Raw genomic sequence first — 22,255 nt, forward strand, 5'->3', positions numbered from 1 at the left:
TATTTCATTACTACTTACATCTTTTATTCAACTTTATATTGAGGACATTATCAAATACAAAGCAAAAGTAGAGAGACAGGTATGATGAAACCATGGGTAACATTTTCCCTGGGGTCAACAATTAGCAAAACTTGTCAATCTTTGTTCTATCCTCTCACTTTTTCCTATTTCTTCCTCCCAACTCCACCAGTGTTGGGAATAAACCCAGGGCCTTGCACATGCTAGGCAAGCACTCTGCCACTGAGCCACAACCCCAGTCTTTACTTTAAAAAAAAAAGGTCTTTTCTTCTTCTTCTTTTTTTGAAAGCCAACTTTTGGAAGATTAATTTGGTGCCTAAGCAGTCCCCCCAAATGACCAGTAAGCTTGGTCATTTTTGATCTTTGGTCCAAATGACCAAAAGTTATCTTAATCTTTCGATGCAGTCAACCACTTTGATGCTTAAATTGCCATCATGGCCCACGCAGACCCTTCCAGCCAACTCTGAGATTGACATTACTGCTCTCCTGCTCTCCAAAACACCCATTGTCATGATGGCCTGGCCCTTCTCAAAGGAATACTGGTTATTCTTGGTGGGAAACCTGAATTTTAATTTTTTTTTTTTTTTTTTTTTTTGTACCAGGATAGTTGAACTCAGGGGCACTCAACCACTGAATCACATCCCCACCCCTATTTTATATTTTTAATTTAGAAACAGGGTCTCACTGAGTTGCTCAGAGCCTTGCTTTTGCTGAGGATGGCTTTAAACTTAGGATCCTCCTGCCTCAGCCTCCCGAGTTGCTAGGATTATAGGTGTGAGCCACTACATCTGGCCTGTTTTCATTTTGAATTTTTCTTCAAATAAAATTAAATTCAAAGTTTTCTATAATTCAAAGATGAAAAAGAAACAAATCTTAGCTCTTGTACCTTTCCACTAGTGAAAGAGTTCAGACCTATTAAGACCTTAAATACAATAGGCTTATAGATTAGGTGATAAAGAAAGGCAGTCAGCAATGTTAATGATATCTCCTCTTATTGCATTACATTTGATGTATCTCACCAATTAATTTTAAGTAAAGTTTGCCGGAATTATAGACAATTTGAGTTTGGTCTTTATATTAAATAATAATAACCTAACCTTTATATTAAAGGTTAGGTTATTATTAGAAAGCCCAACTTCATTTTCCATTCAGAAATAACCTTGTCAATGAAGAACCTCACTACTCTCTCCAACTAACTTCTGGTTTTCAGATGAAACCTATACAATCCCAGAGGTGTACTATAAACACAACCTAATGTGACGTTAAATTCAAATGTTAAGTTCTACTGAAGTTAAAAAAAAAAAAAAAAAAAAGCTGCAGAGACTGTTTTAACATGGTATCAAAATTAAAGATTTGAAAAAACAGCTAACATAGAAACATAGAACATTATGAAACTGTCCTAAAATACAACTATCCTGGGGGCTGTGTGAAACCATCTCCAAGGCTACATACAGCCTACTCAGGAAGGAAATTTATTGGCTGCTTATCAAAAGTTGCATCAGACAACCCACTCAACAAACAAAATGTTACTTCCAATTTTCAAATTAATACAGATATTTTATTTTTTATTAAAAAAAAGTCAAAATCTTGTTGAGATGAAATTTGCTTCCCTCTGAAAGGAGCAGGCAGTAGGATCCAAACTCTATCTCTTCCATATGGAGGTGGCTTGCACCTAAAAATCAGCACATCATTCACTTAATGCAAGTGACCACAGAAATGCAAAAAGCTAGACTCAAAAATAAATGGAGTTGTGGCCCAGTGGTACAGCACTTACCCAGTATGTGGAGGCCCTGGGTTCCATCCTCAGCACCACATATAAATAAATGAATAAAATAAAGGTCCATCAACAGCTAAGAAAAATTTTTTTAAAATAAATGGACCAGTCCTAAAGAAGAAATAAGTAGTCTCAAGCACACACAATTTGGCAGTTTTCCACATTTGGCAGGCACAATATACTAGGGGTTTGTTTTTTTCCTAGAAGACTTGTTTCCTAATATTCAGAGAAAACACAAGCTTTCCCTACTTTTTGGACTTATTATTTGGATAATATAACAGGTGTGAATAGTTCTGATACTTGTAGGTGCTATAAAATGTTACTTTACTAGAATCACTGGCCATATAACAACGGGAGACTGGGGTGGAGGAGAGAAGTAAGCATCAGAAGACAGGATAGCCCGCCCACAATGATGACAATGCTAACTGCCTTTGTCTCTGGACTCCCAAAAGCAGGGAGTTGTCACCTTAGCCCCACCCTAGACTTAATCACAATCTCAACAGTAGAATCTGGGAATCCTCCACCACACAGAACCAGTTAACCAAGCAGTTTGGTAAAAGCACACATATGCTAAATAAACACTTTATAGACACATAGACATCTGCTTTTTTTTTTTTTTTTTTTTGTGGTGGTGGTGGTGGTAGTACTGGGATGGAACCTAAGGGCATTGTATTACTGTACTACATACCCAGTCTTTTTTAAATTTTTATTTTGAGACAAGGCCTTGCTAAGTTGCTGAGGCTGGCCTTGTTTGTACTCAATGATTCTCCTGCCTCAGGCTCCCAAATCACTGGGATTACAGGCATGCACCACACAATTGCCTGGGCCGAGTCCACTAGTTTTATTTTCTCACATAGACTACATCCTTTCATATGGAGTGAGAACTCAGACACTACTCAAGCAACAGGGAAGCAGAATCCAGGAATTCTTCAATTTTTCCTCAGTCTAGTCCACATTTAATTCACCAGTGAGTTTTTTTCCCCTAGTGAAATCCTTTATATTAACTCTTTCTAAAGCACTCAGTTTACAGTTTTCTTTTTTTCCTTATACTTTTTTTTAGTTTTAGGTGAATACAGTATCTTTATTTTATTTTCATATGGTGCTGAGGATTGAATGCAGTGCCTCATGCTCTACCGCTGAGCCACAACCCCAGCCCCATCAGTTTTCATAGAAACTCTTTTCTTTTCAGTCATTACTCATCAGTTGCCAAAGTGTTTACTGAAATCACATAATTACTAAACAAATAAAACTAAAGAGGTCTGAAAGCAAACACATTTGGCCCTCAAGTAAGTGGACAACTCCAGTGTGGGAACAGAAATGCCCAGGCACCTCACCGTGACGGGACAGGTGGGGGACAGACCAGTCACTACTTTTAATGAAGGGCATGAAGCATGCAATTACTGAAACACTTAGTTAAGTGGAGGAAGTCAATTATTAGCTTTTACTGTAATTTAAAAATCAAGATCCTCTTTTTATAGCCAGATGAGGTGGCACACAGCTACTTGGGAGGCTGAGACAGGAAGAGTGCAAATTCAAGGCCGGGCTCAGCAACTTAGTGAGACCCTATCTCAAAATTAAAAAAGAAAAAGGCCAGGATGCAGCTCAGTGGAAAAGCACCCTTGGGTTCAATCCCCCAAAACAAAAAGCCTCTTTATTCCCCTTCTCTCTCAAAAAAACAGCCTATGGAAGACAGAATTCCTAAGCCCTCGTTTATTTCTTCTTCTCTTTTCTTTTTGATACTGGGGATTTGAACCCAGGAATACTTTACCACTAAGCTACATTTGCAGTCTTTTTTATTTTGAGAAAGGGTCTCATTAAGTGGCTAGGGTCGTGCTAATTCCTGAGGCTGGCCTTGAACTTGTAATCCTCCCACTATAACCTCCCAGGTTCCTGGGACTACAGATGTACAACACCGTGCTTGTTTGAACCTTTTTTTTTTTTTTTTTTTTTTTTTGTGGTGCTGGGGATTGAACCCATGGCCTTGTGCATGTGAGGCAAGCACTCTACCTACTGAGCTATATCCCCAGCCCCTTGTTTGAACCTTAATATTTATTAGTAATTTCTGACTAGAACCAACATTCGATGTTTATTAAGAGCTTAATGGATTTTCCTCATCTCTATTTCCTTTTAACTGCAATTTGAAGAAATCAATGTATGAGTATTTTCAGACTAGTCTTTACATAAGTGCAAATAAAAAAAATAAATGCCTGTCAGGTGGATCCTGGATTTACGACTACTAAACACTGTATCTTGCCAGGCGCAGTGGTGCTCGCCTGTAATTTCAGTGACTTGGAAGGCTGAGGCAGAGAATCCAAGTTTGAGGCCAGTCTCAGCAACTTAGTAAGACCCTGTGTCAAAATAAAATAAAAATAAAAAGGGCTGGGCATGCAGCTCAGTGGTAAAGTGCTCCTGGGTTCAAAAGGAAGGGAGGAAGGGAGAATGGGAGGCAGGCAGGCAAGCTGTACAATCATACCTGATGTAGGGAATCAGATGTTTTACCCAAAGGACTGCCTAGATATATGTGTTAGTTGGTTTTCTATCACTATAACAAAATACCTGATATAATCAATGTATAAAGAAAAAGATTTATTTTGGCTCACAGTTGGAGGTTCTAGTTCACAATCAGGCACACCCAGTGATTTTTAGGCATTTGGTGGGGAGCACCTGGGGGAGCAAAGCTGCTCCCCTCATGGCCAGTTAGAAAAAGAACCGGGAAGTGGCCAGGGTCCCTCAATCCCTTTGGGGTCCCACTAGGCCCCCATCTCTCAAGGGCGGTAATAGTACCACCTTGGTGACTAAGCCTTTAACAGGCTTGTGGGGGACATTCAAGATTCAAACTATGGCAAAAAGTTAAGATTTATGCATTCTGGTTTGAAAAATACTAGATACTTCCCCGCTTTCTCAAAGAGACTCCATGAAACTAAGGTAGCTAGCCTTTCCTTGATGACACAGAAATGTCATTATGAATATCCAAAAACTACTACACTTTCTAGATAGATCAGTAAGTACCCTTGGACTATGGAAACAGATGGATACATTATCCCCTAAATAAGCATTTGCCAAAACAGGCCCCATAAGAACAAGACCCAATAAGATTCTCCACTCAAGTCCTACAATCAAGTATGTCTGAGAATAATACTATATACATAAGCCCTTCTAGAGCTTTGCCACATAGCCCAGGCAGTGAGAAAGCAGCAAAGCAAGCAGGCAGAGACACAAAACCAATCCCCCTTGAACTCACTGGCTTCCAAATCTATTACCATGGAACCCCTGTTAATGTAATCATCATTAACATTCACAAATTAGAGCTCAATGGGAAATGCTATCCCAAATCACACAGCCCCACACTACAGAATGAAAAACAGAAATGGCTTCCATATATTGGATTTTTATTGCCAGGCACAGTGTTAAAACAGTTTATACATATATTTTTTTTTTCCTTAGTACTGGGAATTGAACCCTGGGGCACTTAACCACTGAGTCACATCCCCAGACCATTTACATACATACATATATATATATATACACACACATATATATATATACATACACATATATATATAATTCTTACTTAGAAGCAGGGTCTTGCTGAATTGCTTAGGGCCTCACTAAGTTGCTGAGGCTGGCTTTGAACTCCTGATCCTCCTGCCTCAGCCTCCCAAGCTGCTGGGATTACAGGCAAGCGCCACCACGTTTGGCTACACACATCATCTTATTTAATCCCCAGAATAATTCAATAAGGACATTAAATTTCTGGTTTTGGTTTTTATTAAGAGACAGGATCTTGCTGTGTTGTCTAGACTGGCCTTGAATGCACGACTCTGCTGCCTCAGCCTCTCAAATGGCTGGGACCACAGGTGTGCACCACCACATGCACCTTCGGATATTATTATTAATATTGCTAAATTAATGAGGAGGAAAGTGGCATTTAGGAAGATTTAATACTTGCCCCAAAGTTTACTAAAAATCTCAATCTTGTCTTAACTACTGCACTCAATAGTTGACTTCCCAATTTTCATGCATTTTAAAGCTTTTGCATTTCTATCATATATTCCTTCAACAGTCCTATGGATTGAATCCAGGGTCTTGTATAGGTAAGCACTCCAACATAAGCTACCTCCCAGTCCATTTTATTTTGAGATAGGGTCTCACTAAGTTGCCTAGGCTAACTGCATTTGCAATTTTCCTGCCTCATCCTCCAAGGTAGCTGGGATTACAGGTGTGTGCCATGCACATAAATGTTTTGCTGGAGACTGAGCCAGTGTCTCACAGGTGCCTCTTCAGTGTTCTATCACTAATCCCCATCCCATGTCACATATTTCTTGATGTGACTTGCTCTATTAGTTTTTCCCTACATACTTTTAAAATATACCACTGACAGATACATCATATGATCAAGGGTATTATTATTCAAACTGGGCAAAGCAAGACTCAGCAGGCTCTGTTCTGAATTCAGCTTATGCCCTCAAAGTCCATTATTTTGGCTACCCAAAGTTCAATTTTATCAATTATCTTTCACCTTCTAACTGATCTCCCTGCTTTCTAGTTTTATCCTCTCAAATCTCAGAATCATCCTCATAAACATCAAGGGTGACCAATCACAGCACTCCCTGACTAAATCCTCCAGTGGCTCTCTGGCTAAAGGGTCAGGCCCAAGTGCCTCACTACTACAGCAGATGAGGCCATCTGCCCCTTCCTGCCACTCTGACATTATCCCCCATGATTCCCTCTGCTGGTCCCTCCTGCAATGCTTGCAATACTTCAATGTCCTCTCCTCTCTTAGCTTTTGTTCCTGCTGCCCACCCCCATGCCCTGGAGCCCTGCTCCCTCATTACCTGGTTAGCTCTAATTCATCTCTGAATCACAGCTTGTGAGTCACTGTCTCCTCCAGGAAACATTCCCTGCTGACTTCCCCCACCTCCCAAAAGCTTGTTGGGTCTCCCCCAACTAGGGTGTGTAGGCTTCATTACTGTTTATTAAATACAATGTTCTATGAAATCAGCTTCTGTACACCTGCACGGTCCTAAGAGCTGAAAGCTTGAGGCTGAAGGTATAGCTCAGCTGTAGACACTTGTTCAATCTCCAGCAAAGGAAGGAAAGGAACAGAAGGAGAGGGGTGGGGGGGACCTGCAACATACAGGTTTTCCATCTCCAAAGTCACTGGATTCTCCAAAAAGGTCAGGTAATAAACACATTTTCTTGAACCTGGCTGTGTTCACATTAGTACAAACTGCTACCTGGGGCGAACGTGAATTAGAACTCACGGTGTCCCTCCACCACACTAGGCACTGTGTTACAGACCTCAAGGATATGAACACAACCCTAACTTCACCATGCCAATGATTAACTTGGCAATAACAAAAGGTTTGGTTTAAAGGAAACATTAGCTGGGCACAGTGGGTAATGCTTGTAATAGTAGCAGCTCAGGAGGCAAGAGGCAAGAGGATCAGGAGTTCAAAGCCAGCCTCAGCAACTTATCAAGGTCCTAAGCAACTCAGTGAGACCCTGTCTCAAAAAAATAAGAAAAGAAACATTAACCTTGACACAGCTTGAGGTATAACTACTCAAATGTCTACTTTTCACAAAGTTCCTCACAATTCTATGAGAATACTTTTTTTTTTAGAGAGGGAGAGAGAGAGAATTTTTTAATATTTATTTTTTAGTTATCGGCGGACACAACATCTTTGTTTGTATGTGGTGCTGAGGATCGAACCCGGGGCCGCACACATGCCAGGCAAGCGCGCTACTGCTTGAGCCACATCCCCAGCCCCAAGAAATACTTCAAAACTTCCTACTGACGGGCTGTAATGTCACCTAGAAACAAGAAAGCTAAGTCTACCTCTCTACTTCCATTCTTCCCCATAAAGAAATTCAACAAAGAACGCTCCTCTCTCTTTGTACCACTGGGCAAGACAGTTTTCCTGAACAATGATGGAATCCGAAAACTCACCTTGCTGAGGAAGGAAATAAATCAAATTCAGCTCTTGTCTAAGCATGTTCTCAGCTTCAGTGATTACCTAGCCAACAGTGGCTGATACAGGTCTTTGCAAATAACTTTGTACTGTGTACTTGGCACGAATCTCCATAAAAACATTCTGCTACAAATACTGAGGGGGGGGGGTGGAGAATTAACCAACCCAGCTGGCCTGCCTGAGCACAAGAGCACATCCATTCTGCACATGAGGGATGAGGTTCAGTTCAGGCCAGTCTACCTCTAGGGTCCACTTTTGGCCAGTGTGATGTATTCATTCACAAGCACTATTTAAAAAAAAAAAAAAGTCCAGTTGCCTATAAAATAAGGTCACTGGATTTGTTTTTTTCTGTTCTTCAATGGCACCTCTTTCCTTCTCCCAACTCATTAATTACTCCTAATGGCTTTTTAAACTTGATACCTCCCCTTGATTTCAACAAGCACTTGGAAGAGTCAAGTGTGGTGAAGCACACCTGCAATTCTGAGGCTGAGGCAAGAGGATTACAGTTGGAGGCCAGCACAGGCAACTCAGCAAAACCCGTGTTAAAATTTTAAAAAGGGTTGGGGATGCAATTCAGTGGTAGAGCACCCTGAGTTCAATCCCCAGTACCACAGGCACTCCTCCCATCTGCTGGGCAGGGTCAGGCAATGCTAACCCTAAATCTCACACTCTAACAATGACTCCCTCCCCCATTCTTGGCTCACTGTGCCCATTCTCCTACTGGGCCACTTGAACCCCAGTCACTTCACTCACTCAGCAGCACCAAGCGGGCACATCCTTTGCGCCAGGTGGAACTGTGCTGAACACCAGGTTGAAAACACAAACATGACAAAATAGAGCCCCTATGCTAGCTGGGCACACAGAGAAGGAAGTGCCTTATAAAATGGTGTCAAGTGCAACAGAAGAAATAACCAAAGAGGCTAAGGGATCATGAGTCTATGACTGAGGTCAGGGAAGAGCTTTGGAAGAGAAAGCCTTGAAGTCCTACACACAACAGGAGAGGGGGAAGTTAGGCTGGTCCCAACCCTACCAGAGCCCCAGCTTCCATCCTAATTGCTATTTAACCCGCACTTTCCAATTCTGCCTCCAGCATGGTCTCCCTGGGTCTCCTACACTCCAGCCACACTCTGGGGCCAGATGACTCTTCCCAAAGTGCAACTCTCATTCCACTGCCCCTCTGCTCCCTGCCACAAAATTAACTAACATGGAGCTCACACCCTGCATTCCGCCCTCGCCAGCCTTAGTTCTTGTCATTTCCCTACACGTAAGCAAATCCCATCTGGCCAGAGTAGATAGGAACTCACTAATCACACAGCCTGTCCCCCCGCCTTTTTGTCTCTGTGTCTCTGCTCCTGCTGTCACTTCTTTCTGATCCCCTATTTTGTCTGTCAAAATCCTTCTTAGAAAAATAAATACCTAAGTCAAGATAATGGCTGGGGACAGAGGTGGGGAGAATGCCCTTAGAACAGTGAACACAGGATGCTTTATGTCAGGATGACAGTTTTTACCTCCTAAGTTGGGTGGCAGGTGCACAGATTTCTTTTTACTATTCTCTATACTTTCTGGTAGGCATTATTGCATTTAATAATTTATTTTCTTAAAGTTTACCCACCTATCAAAGACCACTGTTTTACACTAGAAATCTAATCTAGGCAGAGCTTCTTTTCATCTAACCTTCAATGTCACTTACAAATGACATCTGGAGCCAGGCACAGTGGTGCACGCCTGTAATCCCAGCAGCTTGGAAGGCTGAGGCAAGAGGAACATGAGTTCAAAGCCAGCCTCAGAAAAGCCAGACACTAAGCAACTCAGTGGCTGAGTGCCCCTGAGTTCAATTTCTGCTACCCCCTCCCCCAAAAAACTGACATCTGGGCTTTCCTTATTCTCTTAAGAAAACTGTAGTTAAAATATACACAAAATTTATAAACCATTTTAGCTAGGCATGGTGGTGGACATGTAATCCCAGCAACTTGGGAGGCTGAAGTAGGAGGATCTCATGTTTGAGGCCAGACTCAGCAACTTAGTGAGAACCTGTCTCAAAAAGCGTGGGGGCCCACTGGGGATATGACTCAGTGATAAAGCACCTCAGGTTCAATCCCCAGTACCCTTGCCTCCAAACTTGCCATTTTAACTACTTTTAAGAGTACAAATTTTACAACAGTCACTAATATGCCATTATGTAAAAAGATGAGTGTGTAACCGATGTGATTCTGCAATATGTATTTGGGGTAAAAATGGGAGTTCATAACCCAATTGAGTCAAATGTATGAAAGATGATATATCATGAGCTTTGTAATGTTTTGAACAACCAATTTAAAAAATTAATTAATTAATTAATTAAAAACAAAAGAGTACAAATTCAATGGCACTGCTGTGCCATGATCCACCTTTGTGACTCTTTCCATATTCCTAAGCTGAAATTCTATACCTCTTTATTAAAAGGTTACATGTACTTGGTTTGGTCCCAAATTCTCCTACAGGGATTATGTCCTATTGTCCTACTAGTGTTTCCTTTACAATGCCCAGGAAATGCTCAAGAGCTGTGGAACTGAAATGGAATCTTCCATCTGGGCAGTAAATATACTGTGCTTTTTTAGTTCCAGCAATAATAACCAGTGATAACTACTTACCAAGTGTTCCCTTTGTACTAGGTACCATGTTAAGTATCTTACAAACCTATTTAATCTGTCCAACGGCTCTATGAAGTAAGCTATTATTATTATCCCTTTTATTTCTAACAAGGAAACTGAAATTGGAAAGACTAAATGCTTGCCAAAGGTCGCACCACTAGTATCAAAAGCCAGTTGTGGGGCTGGAGTTGTGGCTCAGTAGTAGAGCGCTTGCCTAGCGTGTGTGAGGACCTGGGTTCGATCCTCAGCACCACATAAAGATAAGTAAGTAAAATAAAGGTATTGTATCCATATACAACAACAAAAATATTTTTTAAAAAAGCCAGTTCTGACTCTAATATCAGTGCTATACTGCCCCTACTACACTAAAAATATAAAGAAGTAAAGATCGATTAAATAAAACAAGTGGATCAAATTTCATCTAAGGCAATCCAACAATTCTGAAAATCTCTTATTAAAGAAAGGGAACACTGGATATGGTGGTGCATGCCTATAATCCCAGCAATTTGGGAGGCTGACACAGGAGAATCACAAGTCAACTAAATGAGACCCTGATCCAAAATAAAAAGTAGAAAAAGGGCTGGGGTGTGGCCCAGCAGTTAAGCACTTCTGGGTTCAATCGCTGGTATTTAAAGAAAAAAAAGGGGGGGGAGGGGCTAGCCTCTACTGAAGGCTTCCTCTGTGCCAAGTACTAACATTTAACCTCAAAAGAACTCTAAAAGGTAGGCATTATTACTGTCCTCACTTTACAGTTGAGGAAACTGAAGCATAGAGAATTTAACTTAAACGTGATCACACAACTAACTCTTACTACATTCTTGCCACATCAGGATGCCTCCTAAAAAAAAAAAGAAAAAGAAAAAAAGAAAAAACACACACACACACATAAAATGAGAATTTCAGGAGAAATTTCAGAAGATATTCCTGGGCACAGTAAATTTTACTCAAATGATCCATAAAAGACTGACCCACAACAGGTAAAGCCTTTACATGAACAATAATGATCATACAACATGGAGAGAAAAAAACTCCAGTTGTATATACTCAAAAGAGTTAAAATATTGGCTTCTAAAAATCAAAGTCCAACTGCATTCATTCAGCCTGTGTGTTTGGGAAGGAGTCCTGGACTTTAAGCAAGGGTGCTACTTTTCAATGAGCCATTATGATTCCTGTAGTAGCTCTCCAGACTCACACAAAATCACAGCCCCCAGGCCTTAGGAAAGTGGCTTCTTCTAGACCAAAGTTCATTACTTTCCACAAAACAATCTTTCAGATCCCTGGCTTCTTACTTGTGGGCATTTTCACTCACCACAGAACAAATATCCAGAATTTGAATCAATAGTGGAACCGTTCAGTAGCACCAACCAAGTGGTATTTCCTTAGAAAGTACATAGGGAGAAGTGACCCAAGAGGCCTGGTTTACTTGCCTAATTCCCTAAGTGACAGTTCCTTTTAAGGGAGTGCCTTGCCAGTCCAATGGGGTTAATGTGGACAGATAAAGGCACATTCTACTGCCATGTAAAAATAACTTTTTAAGTAAAAATAAAAATGAGCCAATTGTAGCAGCACACCCCTGTAACCCCAGCTCCTTAGAAGGCTGCTGCAGAGGACTGTGAGTCTGAGATCAGCCTAGGCAACACAGTGAGACCCAGTCTCATTAAAAAAAAAGGGGGGGGGGGTAAAAATTCAAAAATTAAGACATATGCATACAGCCAGGTGTGGTGGCACAGGCCTGTAATCCCAGCAACTGGGGGTGGGGTGGGTGCCTGAGACAGGAGGACCATAAGTTTGAGACCAGCCTCAACAACTTAGCAAGACTCTAAGTAATTTAGCAAGACCCTGTCTCAAAATAAAAAGAGCTGGGAATGGGGCTCAGAGGTTAGGTGCCCCTGGGTTTAATCCCCAATACAAAAAAAAAAAAAAAAAAGTACATGAAGGGTCAGCCCACAGCAAATAATCATTAAGGATATGGAACTGTATAATGGACAGGGGAAATAGGAAAAGAAAAAAAAAAAAAAAAACAGGCCCACAAAGTCTATAGCTCCAACATTATTTTAATGTCTTGACCTGCGTCAAAATTCACACACCACAATTAAACAATGTAAGTGAAGCATAATGCAGAGCCTAACAGTGAATGCCTTCAAAACCCAGCCACACTTTCCAGTCACCACAAAATATCCCCTCAGGCTTGAAGATGTCTTACTCTACAATTTAAAACACTGCCTTCTGCCAATTAAGGGGAAAAAAAAAAAAAAGGCTTCCATTCAGGTTAAGAGATCTGATACTGTGAAAGGCCTGTTGCATTAACCATTTCTTCCTAGACCTGAGACACATAACCATTTTAATCATAGAAAGGTAAATTGTTTCCCAGGTTAATGGTGAATCAAAAATGTACTTAATATTGAAATGAGACTATTAACCTGTCAGGATGATTTGGTATTAATGACTGTCAGTTAACTTTGAAAGAGAGAAAGCGAAAGTGATTGTCATTAATTGCAATGTCTTTTTTCTTCAGTACTGGGACTGAACCTAGGGTCTTGCACATGCTAGGCAAGCACTCTACTACTGTGTTACATCCCCATCTCTACCTATTTATTTATTTTATGGTACTGGACTGAAACTAGGGGTGCTCAACCACTGAGTTAAATCCCCAGACCTTTTTATTATATACTTTGAGTCAGGGTGTCACTAAATTGCCCAGACTGGCTTCAAACCTGAGATCCTTCTGCCTCAGCTTCCTGAGTAGTTGGGATCACAAGTGTGTACTACCATACACGGCTGCCATTATTCTTTATTGAGCACTAAATACAGACTGTGTATTTAACAGTCACTATCTCAACTGATCCTCACACCAACTCTATGATAACAGATATTATTATATCATCCCTTTCCAACAATGCTCAGAGAGGTAAAGTGACATGCCTCCAATTACACAGCTAAAAAGTAGGGGTGTTCAGTCTAGAATGTATGATTCCAAAGTCTATCATAAATGCTCCTTTGGTCAAGAGCAGACAGTTCAGGGCTAGGGCTGGGGCTGGGGCTGGGGCTCTGTGGAAGAGCGCTTGCCTAGCATGTGTGAGGTACTGGGTTCAATGCTCAGCCCCACCTAAAAATAAATAAATAAAATAAAGGTACCGTGTCCATCTACAACTAAACATATTTTTTTTTTCAAAAATAAAGAGTAGACAGTACATAAAATAATTTCTACCAGGTTTTGGGACCACCTCAAAATAAATCAACAGATAACATTACCAGGTGAGTAAAACTACCATGGTCAAAACTTTGACTGTTCACATTATATCTGTTCCTTTAGAAACATACCATATGAATAAGGAAGGCAACAGGATATGCAGTGTCACCCTGACTAGGTGATCTACCTAAGGTATGTAGATTTTCAAATTTAATTTCCTTGTTTTAAAAGCACTACACCCAAAAGAACAAACTACTGTTGAGAAATTTAAATTGAACTACAACAGTGGAGTCAGTCCTCAGGAAAAGGAAAAGGAAAAAAAAAAACCTGCTAGTTTAATTCGCCTTTCTCTTTAAATAATCTCCAGTTCTCAGGTAGAAGAAACAAGTGAGGCTGTACCTAACAGCCTTGGAATCAAACAGACTCATTCCCCAGTCCTCTGGCAACTAAAAAGCAGTTTATTCCTATTAATGTACCACCAATAAAGCTACAGTATTCTGCTCTTATTGAAACACAATCGTCACAATGAACAAAGTAACTTTAGTCCGTGTACACATTAGAGAAATATACCTATCATTTTATCATTAAAGTAGAAAGATGCCCTGCTGACAATCAACAAAAGGTCTCCCAGCAACTAAAAAGCAGAAAAACTAAGCAAAGGTTTCCTTTCTTTGTAGACATGAAACTCTCAGTCAGTCAAGAAAGATGGATTTTGTCACTTATTATTCTCTCAAATGGAAAGTGCCACATGGAGACCATAAATGGGGTAAATTGCATCTGGGAGCCATGTCATATGTGCCAAGTTACAAAGCCTGTGAATACAAGGGGTGTATTAATGGAAAGACTGATACCATCTTACTACAGTGGCCTCTCTGTGGCTCCAGACAATGATCTGTTGAGGGTTTTCCAGGGATTTTGAATGTGCAGCCTCCACACAAGCCCCCCTTTAAGGGGACTGGCCCAGGGCTGAATAATCCCTCTTTGGAAAGAAAGCCAAAAGCCCCCCACAAGGGCTTCTGGGGGAGATGCTCTGCACTGCCGGCGGCGTGGGAAGGCTCAGGCTTGAGAGACAAAGGAAGAGTGAGAGGTGTCAGCTGGATCACCTGGGCCATCTGCCTGGTGGAGACCCAGACCCACAGAACCGGACTTCCCAAGACACATTCCCAAAGGGCTGAGAAAAAGAAGCGCCTACAGCAAATCCATCCGCAAGGCTAAAGTTAGTCACCCGTTAAAGCAAACCACACAAGGTATGGAGGCAGGTAACCAGGACAGGGCGGGCTCATGCCTTCCAGAGGCTGGGCTGGCCCCAGACTACCAAGGAGGGGTGAGCAGTCGGCTCCCAACACTCCCCCCCACCCCGCTTATCTCCTCCCAGAAACAGCTTCAGGAACCCACAGGGCAGGGCAGGACGCTGCGGGGTAACAGTCACTCCAGGAGCCCACGTTCCCTTCTTCCTCCCGGGACAACGCTATGGAGCCAGGGACCCTGCCGCCACCCACAGGCACGCTCCCCGACCCGGCCAGGGCCGTCCAGGCGAAGGCGCGCTCGGGCGGCACTCCTGGGACCCCTGGGACCCGACGGCTCTCCTTCCCCGGCTCCGTCTGGGGCTCTGCCTCAAACTCCCGCCCTGCCCCACGGTCCTTCTCAGAACCACCTCCCACACTCGGCGGCGGCCCCCGGCCCCCGGCCCCGGCCTCTCCGCGGGCTCGGCGCCGCCGGCCCCGGGGCTCCCCAGCCTCCCCACGCCAGGCTCCCCGCCGCGCCGCTCCAGGACCCGCGGTCACCCGTCGCTCGGCCGCGACCTCGAGTCCCCGACGCCCATTCCGGGTCCGCGTCCCTGCTCCCCACGCCCGCCTCACGCGCCTATTCCCGCCCGGGGCCCCCGTCCCCAGCCACCCCGGTCGCATCCGCCCCGGGCCGGCGCTCCCCACCGAGGCCGCCTCACCTCCTCCATCTTCTGCACCATCTCCGTCAGCTGCCCCTCGTCCTCCAGCAGCTCGTGGAGCTGCACCAGCGACAGCCCGGCGAACCGCGCCTCGCCGCCGGCGACCGCCATCCCCGCGTCTCCGCCGCCGACCCCGCTGCTCGGCCGCCAGGCTGCGCCGACCGGAAGCGCCGCCCTCGAGGCCCGCCCCCCGCGGGGGGGCACGTGACGCCAGCCCTGTGGCGTGACGTCATCGCCTCTCAGGCGGGCGGGCGGACGTGACGTGGCGCGCCGCAGACCCGCCGGGCTCTCGGCGGGTGCTGGGTCAGCAAAGCTTTGGGGCCTCCAAGGGAGGAGGGGCTCTGGGGCCCATCTGATGACGCAGAGAACGCGGTAATGATGTCATAGCGGCGCTGGTGATGTCATAAGGCCTGTTTCCTCAAGGACAAGGAAGAAAGCCAAAGAAAGGAGACTGTGGGAAGTCACTGCCACCGCTGTGAGCCCTGCCTGAACCAGGGACCCCTGAAGGCCAAGACAAGACTAGATGCCCTTTGATTTCTCGGAATTGCAGGGCTGCAAATCGTTTATGTAACAAATACTTATGGAGACACACAATTCTGAATAAAACAAAGAGGACTCCGGGGACACAAGAAACAAGTAAAATGATTGTATAATAGAAGAGCCCCCAAAAGAAATGGATGCTGAAAGAAGAGAATAATAAGGAAACCCTATGTACGGTAGGGTGACCTTTAGAGAGAAGTAAGCGCTTGCTCTCTCAGAGAAGGTGGCCGTCTAAGGAGATGTGAAGATCAAGAAGGAAGGAACCAGCATTCATTCCATAGGAAACTCAAGTCAGCAAGTCAGGCATGTGCAAAGGCCCTGAGACAGGTTTAGCTTGGTACATTTGAGAAATGGGGGAAAGCCAGAGAAGGGCTGGAGCACTATGGGCAAGGACAAACCTGAGTGGCTCCTTTGCACCATCTCAAGATGCCCAGACATCCAATGTACCTCAGTGTGCCCTTATGGAGACAGGTGATTTAGAGCAGAACTGTTCAGATGCCCCAGCTTTGGAAGCCCCTGGAGATCCAGAAGTCTGGAAACTTATGATCCACCACAGTTCTCACTGGAAGAGACCTAAGAACGTCTAATCACTCTGGCCCCCTAATTTTACCCATAGGGAAACTTGGCAGAAGGAAGTTTTCTTGTTTTTTCCCAAAATGAAGTCACCGGCAGGTCTCCTGGCTCCCAGTCTGGCGCCCAGCAAGCTGGCATCATACCACACTGATCTCGTCGCCCTGAACACAGTCAGGACATTCAGTAAGTGCCTGTTGCTGACTGATAGGCTTTGTGCGTGGAGATGATGGCTTTCCGACTCCCATCAGTAGAACACAAGGTCTGCGTTGTCCAGCCATACATTTGGCTGGCTCTGTTGGTCTGTTCTCTCCCTCCCGCCTCTTGCACCAAGGACTCACATTTATAAAAAAGTGAGGAAAGCTAGAGGAGGCATTTCATATTAGCTGTAAACAAAATGTTTTATTGAGTTCACAAAGGGCACTCATACTTTTCTTCCTTTATACTTGGTCAAGAAAACTTACCCTGGGGGCTGGGGATGTGGCTCAAGCGGTAGCACGCTCGCCTGGCATGCGTGTGGCCCAGGTTCGAACCTCAGCACCACATACAAAGATGTTGTGTCCGCCAAAAGCTAAAAAAAATAATAAAATAAATAAATAAATATTAAAATTCTCTCTCTCTTAAAAAAAAAAAAAAAAGCCCCATTTTCTCTGATGGGCAGAATAGCAGCCTCTGGGACAGAAGTCCCTTGTATTTCTCCTTTCCTAGCAAAGCAATAAAATTTCCTTAAAAAGAAAAAAAAAAGAAAACTTTTATTTATTGTGTCCCTTCCCTGAGAAGGAAGGGACACAATAAATAGGGAATTTCATCTAGGAAGTTGAACTTATGGTCAGGGTAACAGTGTTTTGCTTTTTAAAATCTTTTCTCTCCAGAAAAAGAGTAGACCTGGTAGACTTGTAGAGAATTGTAGCTGTATCTCCAGGAAATTCTCACCTATGAGGCTTAAGATGACCAGAAAATGTCCTCAGTCCCGGCAGAAGATGAAAATAAGATTTGGGGTCAGAGAACTCAGAAGGTTGAGGTGATTTAGCTAAGAACATACCAAGAGCAAGCCTTCTGAATGGTACACTTGTGTACAGTGACCTCTCAAGTGCTAACTTTAAATGATGATCAAATCCCAGCCTTGCCAGGGCCTCTTATAAAACTCTTCCCAAACCTGTTTTCTCCCACCAACCTATTCAAGTCACACACCACTTCCTTTGTCAAACAGAGCAAACCATAGAACCGTCTTGTTTTCTGCTGTTCTCAAAATTTCTTGTTACTCTTGAGAAGAAAAGAAAATCAACTTGATTCCTCATACTGATGTCAAGCCTGTCAGTTTAATGCATGGATGGACCTGTTTTTCCTTTTCTTTCAGTTGACTGAAATTTGGGTTTCTCTAAACACACGTGTGTCCTGTAATATTTGTGGGTTAAGTAGGATTTTGCTCTATGAATCAAGGGCAATGTATGTGCGTGCTAGGGTTTCTCTCTCAAAGGAACACTGTTGCTGTGTGAGCAACATATCTCCTGTTACACAATATCAGGAATTGTTTGGAAGGTGCGCACACACACACACACACACACAGACACAAATAAGTAATCTTCATGTAATTGAGCTGTATGATTTTTTTGCCTTGGAATTTGAATTCTTTCTCTGCTATGAACCTTGATAGAATTATTCATAAATGTTTTCAAGTTTGGGAGAAGACGTTGACATGATTAAAAGTTCACTAGCGGGCTGGGGATGTGGCTCAAGCGGTAGCGCGCTCACCTGCCATGCATGCGGCCCGGGTTCGATCCACAGCACCACATACAAACAAAGATGTTGTGTCCACCGAGAACTAAAAAATAAATATTAAAAAATTCTCTCTCGGGGCTGGGGATGTGGCTCAAGCGGTAGCGTGCTCGCCTGGCATGCATGCGGCCCGGGTTCGATCCTCAGCACCACATACAAACAACAAGATGTTGTGCCTGCTGAAAAACTAAAAAAATAAATATTAAAAAACTCTCTCTCTCTCTCTTTAAAAAAAAAAAAAAAAAACTTAAAAAAAAAAAAATTCTCTCTCTCTCTCTCTCTCTCTCTCTCTCTCTTTAAAAAAAAAAAAAAAAAAGATCACTAGCACACACTAGGTACAGCTGTGTGTAGGCACTGGAGGAATTATTCCCCAAGGCATTGGATAGAACAGGCCGTGCCCCACTGGGACTCAGCCTGATGTCACCACCATGGTCACTGTCATGTACCAACACCTGAATTCCCCGAATGACCTACATACTAGTCATCCAGATGGGAAAAGATGTTTTAGGTACAGTCCCCATTTTAGAAGGTAAGAGAAAATATACAAACATAAAACATCATTTTAATAATCATAGCTAAGGTTGATGTTATTTGGGTGTATTGTAAAAGTAAAGGATGCAGAATTTTGGTTATTTTGACTTGAGATTAGACTTGTTTTGTATATTAAATTTTCTTTATTAGTTTTTGGTTACCACGTGGGGTTAGTTTATGAACTCTTTCAGCCATACAAAAGAGCAGGGCACATACTGTAATCCCAGTGATTTGGGGGGCTGAGGCAGAAGGATCATAAACTCAAAGCCAGCCTCAGCAGCAAGAATCTGTCTCAAAACAAAAAGGACTGGGGATGTTCAGGCGTGGTGGCACACACCTATAATCCCAGCAGCCTGGGAGGCTGAGTCAGGAGGATTGCAAATTCAAAGCCCAGCCTCAGCAATTTAGCAAGACCCTAAGCAACTCAGTGAGACCCTGTCTCAAAACAAAAAATTAAAAAAGAGCTGGGGATGTAGCTCAGTGGTTGAACACCCCTGGGCTAAATCCCCAGTACCAAAAAAAAAAAAAAAAAAAAAAAAGATGGGATGTAGCTTAGGGGTAAAGCACCCTTGGATTCAATTCCTAGTATAAGAGAGAAAAAAACTTAAAAAACACTGAGATACTCACCAGGTTAAGGAATAAACATCCCAGAGGGAGTTGAAGTCCCTATATATCCTTCCTCCTCAGTCTTATTTCCTTTCTCCCTCTCCAGAGTGTAGCTATTCTCCCACTTCATTATTTTACCTCATATGTATACGTCCTTAATGGAAATAATACACACAGGTGGACGTGGTGGTGCACACCTATAATCCCAGCTACTGGGGAGGTGAGTTAGGTTCGAAGTCAGCCTGGGAAATTTAGGGAGAGAATTTTTTAAAAATTAAGAAGGGTGTGAAAATACTTTGTGTACAACCAGTGACTTGAAAAATTGTGCTCTGTTTGTGTAATATGAAATGAATCGCATTCTGCCATCATATATAACAAATTAGAATAAATAAATGATTTAATTTAAAAAATAGGAAGGGCTGGGGTGTAGCGCAGTAGTAGAGCAGCTGCCTAGCATGCACACGACCCTGAGTTCAATTCCCAGCACCACAAAAAAAATCCCCCAAACTACAACTATGTACATACATGTATATATGTATGTACATACGTGTAGACATGTGATGTGATCTGTTGTCATATCTGTGGTTCGTTGCATACATATGTAATAACTTTCAGTCCTTTCTCCTATTGATGGGTATCACAAGGTATTTACGTTTCTAGCTTTTTTTGACATGGCCAAATTGCTTTCCAAAGTGGTTGCACCGATAATTGTTGTTAATGTGGTGAAATTTATGAAACATAACACTTATTCTCTTAACCATTTTAACATGGTGTAGTTTTCGGCGGACACAACATCTTTGTATGTGGTGCTGAGCGTCGAACCCGGGCCGCACGCATGCCAGGTGAGCGCGCTACCGCTTGAGCCACATCCCCAGCCCCCCACAGAATATTTTCAACTTTTTGAAGAATTTCCATATTGTTTTCTGTAGCAGTTGCACCAGCAACGCACAGGATTACAACATCTCTACATGTGTGCCAAAACTTGTCCTTTTCTGTTGTTTGGTTTCTTGTTTTTTTAATAATAACAACAGGGCTGGGGATGTAGCACAGTGGTAGAACACTTACTAAAATTTTGGTCCTGGGTTCATCCCCAGGACCAAAAAATAATAATAGTGATAGCTATCCTGTTGTTGTTTGAGAGGGTTGATAATTAGAGTTCTGTGCTCCAAGAGTGAACTTTTTTAAAAATATATATATATATTTATTCTTAAGTTTTAGGTGGACACAATATCTTTAATTTACATTTATGTGGTGCTGAGGATCGAACCCAGTGCCTCGTTCATGCTAGGTGAGCGCTCTACCACTGAGCCACAACCCCAGCCCCTTGAATTTTTTTTAATATTTATTTTTTAGTTGTAGTTGGACCCAATACCTTTATTTTATTTATATGTGGTGCTGAGGATCAAACCCAGGGCCTCGCACATGCTAGGCGAGCACTTTACCACTGAGCTACAACCCCAGACCAAGAAAGCTTTTCTTTATCCCTACAATCCAGGAAACAGGATGTGATGAGAGTTTTGGCTGAATAGAAAAACAGATTCTCAGTTAATCGAGGATGTGGCAAATTGGTCCTGCAACAAAACTTTTCTTAGATTAAGACCCAGAATTTAAAAATGACAAAAAAATAATAATAATAATGGGAAGCAGGTAACTGATGAAGGTCAGAAAGACCCGAAACTCTACGGGTTCCCATCTCTTGATATTCAGTCCCTTCAGTGGTCCTTTCTCACATGTGCCATTGGTCCGTGGGACCAATAAAGTCGAGCAGAGCTGATGGTCCATCACTTTAAAGTCTGGGTTGTGAAGGTCACTGTGGCTTCTGTTTTGTGCTCCCCTCATGCCTTGCTTTGGGGGAAGCCAGCTGTTATTGCCTGGGGACATTCAGGCAGCCTTTGAAGAGGCCCAGGTGATGAGACACTGAGGCTTGTCAGCGACATCCCAGATGACTGTGGTCCTGACCAAGAATTTGAATGCTGCTTCATGAGCCACCTGAGCCGGCCCTCCCCAGCTCTAGGTCATTGTCAGTTCCTGAACCTCAGAAACTGTGCAACCCGATTCAAAGAAATGATCAATATTTGAAGTGAAGGATGTGCCAATTACTCCAGTTTGATCATCACCTTTGTGTCATGTGTGATGCATACAATACCACACCTTACCCCATAAACATATTCCCTGGCTTTAGGTATCAATGAAAAAAGAAAAGAAACAGACAAAAAAAAAAAAAAAAAAGGCCACTAAAAAAGAGAAGAGAAGAGAGAAACTGGGCTGGGGATGTGGCACATTGGGAGGATGCTTGCCCAATATGCATGAAGCCCTGAGTTCAGTCCCCAGCAAAGCCGGAAGGAATAAGCTGTGAGATAAGTTGGGATGTTTGTTGTTCTGAGCTGCTGAATGTTGGGGTAATTTATTTCACAGCAACAGATAACTAATGCAGCATCTATGAGATGGTCATAAGTAAAATGGACAGCAGCCAGAAATATGCACGTGTTTATTTGTGTGTGTAAATACCACTGAGTTACAGCCCAACCTCTTTTTAAGATTTTTGAGACAGGGTCTTCCTAAGATGCCCAGGCTGGCCTCAAACTTGCCATCCTTCTGCCTCAGCCTCTGGAGTAGCTGCGATTATGGGCATATGTCACTCTGTCTGGCTTCTTTTCTTTTTTGTTTTTATATCTTGTTACCAGGGACTGAACCCAGGGCCGT

The 22,255-nt window shown here is 42.9% G+C and overlaps 1 protein-coding gene across 1 annotated transcript in view; it reads right to left on the reverse strand.

Moving 5' to 3' along the window:
* The window catches only part of Vps37b (VPS37B subunit of ESCRT-I), a 31,314-nt gene extending 15,629 nt beyond the window's left edge, over positions 1–15,685 (reverse strand). The window contains exon 1 of the mRNA XM_076866604.1: positions 15,530–15,685. Within this exon, the coding sequence (XP_076722719.1) occupies positions 15,530–15,640 (111 nt within the window). The 5' untranslated portion in view covers positions 15,641–15,685. The remainder of the gene's footprint in view (positions 1–15,529) is intronic.
* Positions 15,686–22,255: the final 6,570 nt, after the last annotated feature.

This window comes from Callospermophilus lateralis, chromosome 1, assembly GCF_048772815.1.
Source record: "Callospermophilus lateralis isolate mCalLat2 chromosome 1, mCalLat2.hap1, whole genome shotgun sequence".
Taxonomy (NCBI): domain Eukaryota; kingdom Metazoa; phylum Chordata; class Mammalia; order Rodentia; family Sciuridae; genus Callospermophilus; species Callospermophilus lateralis.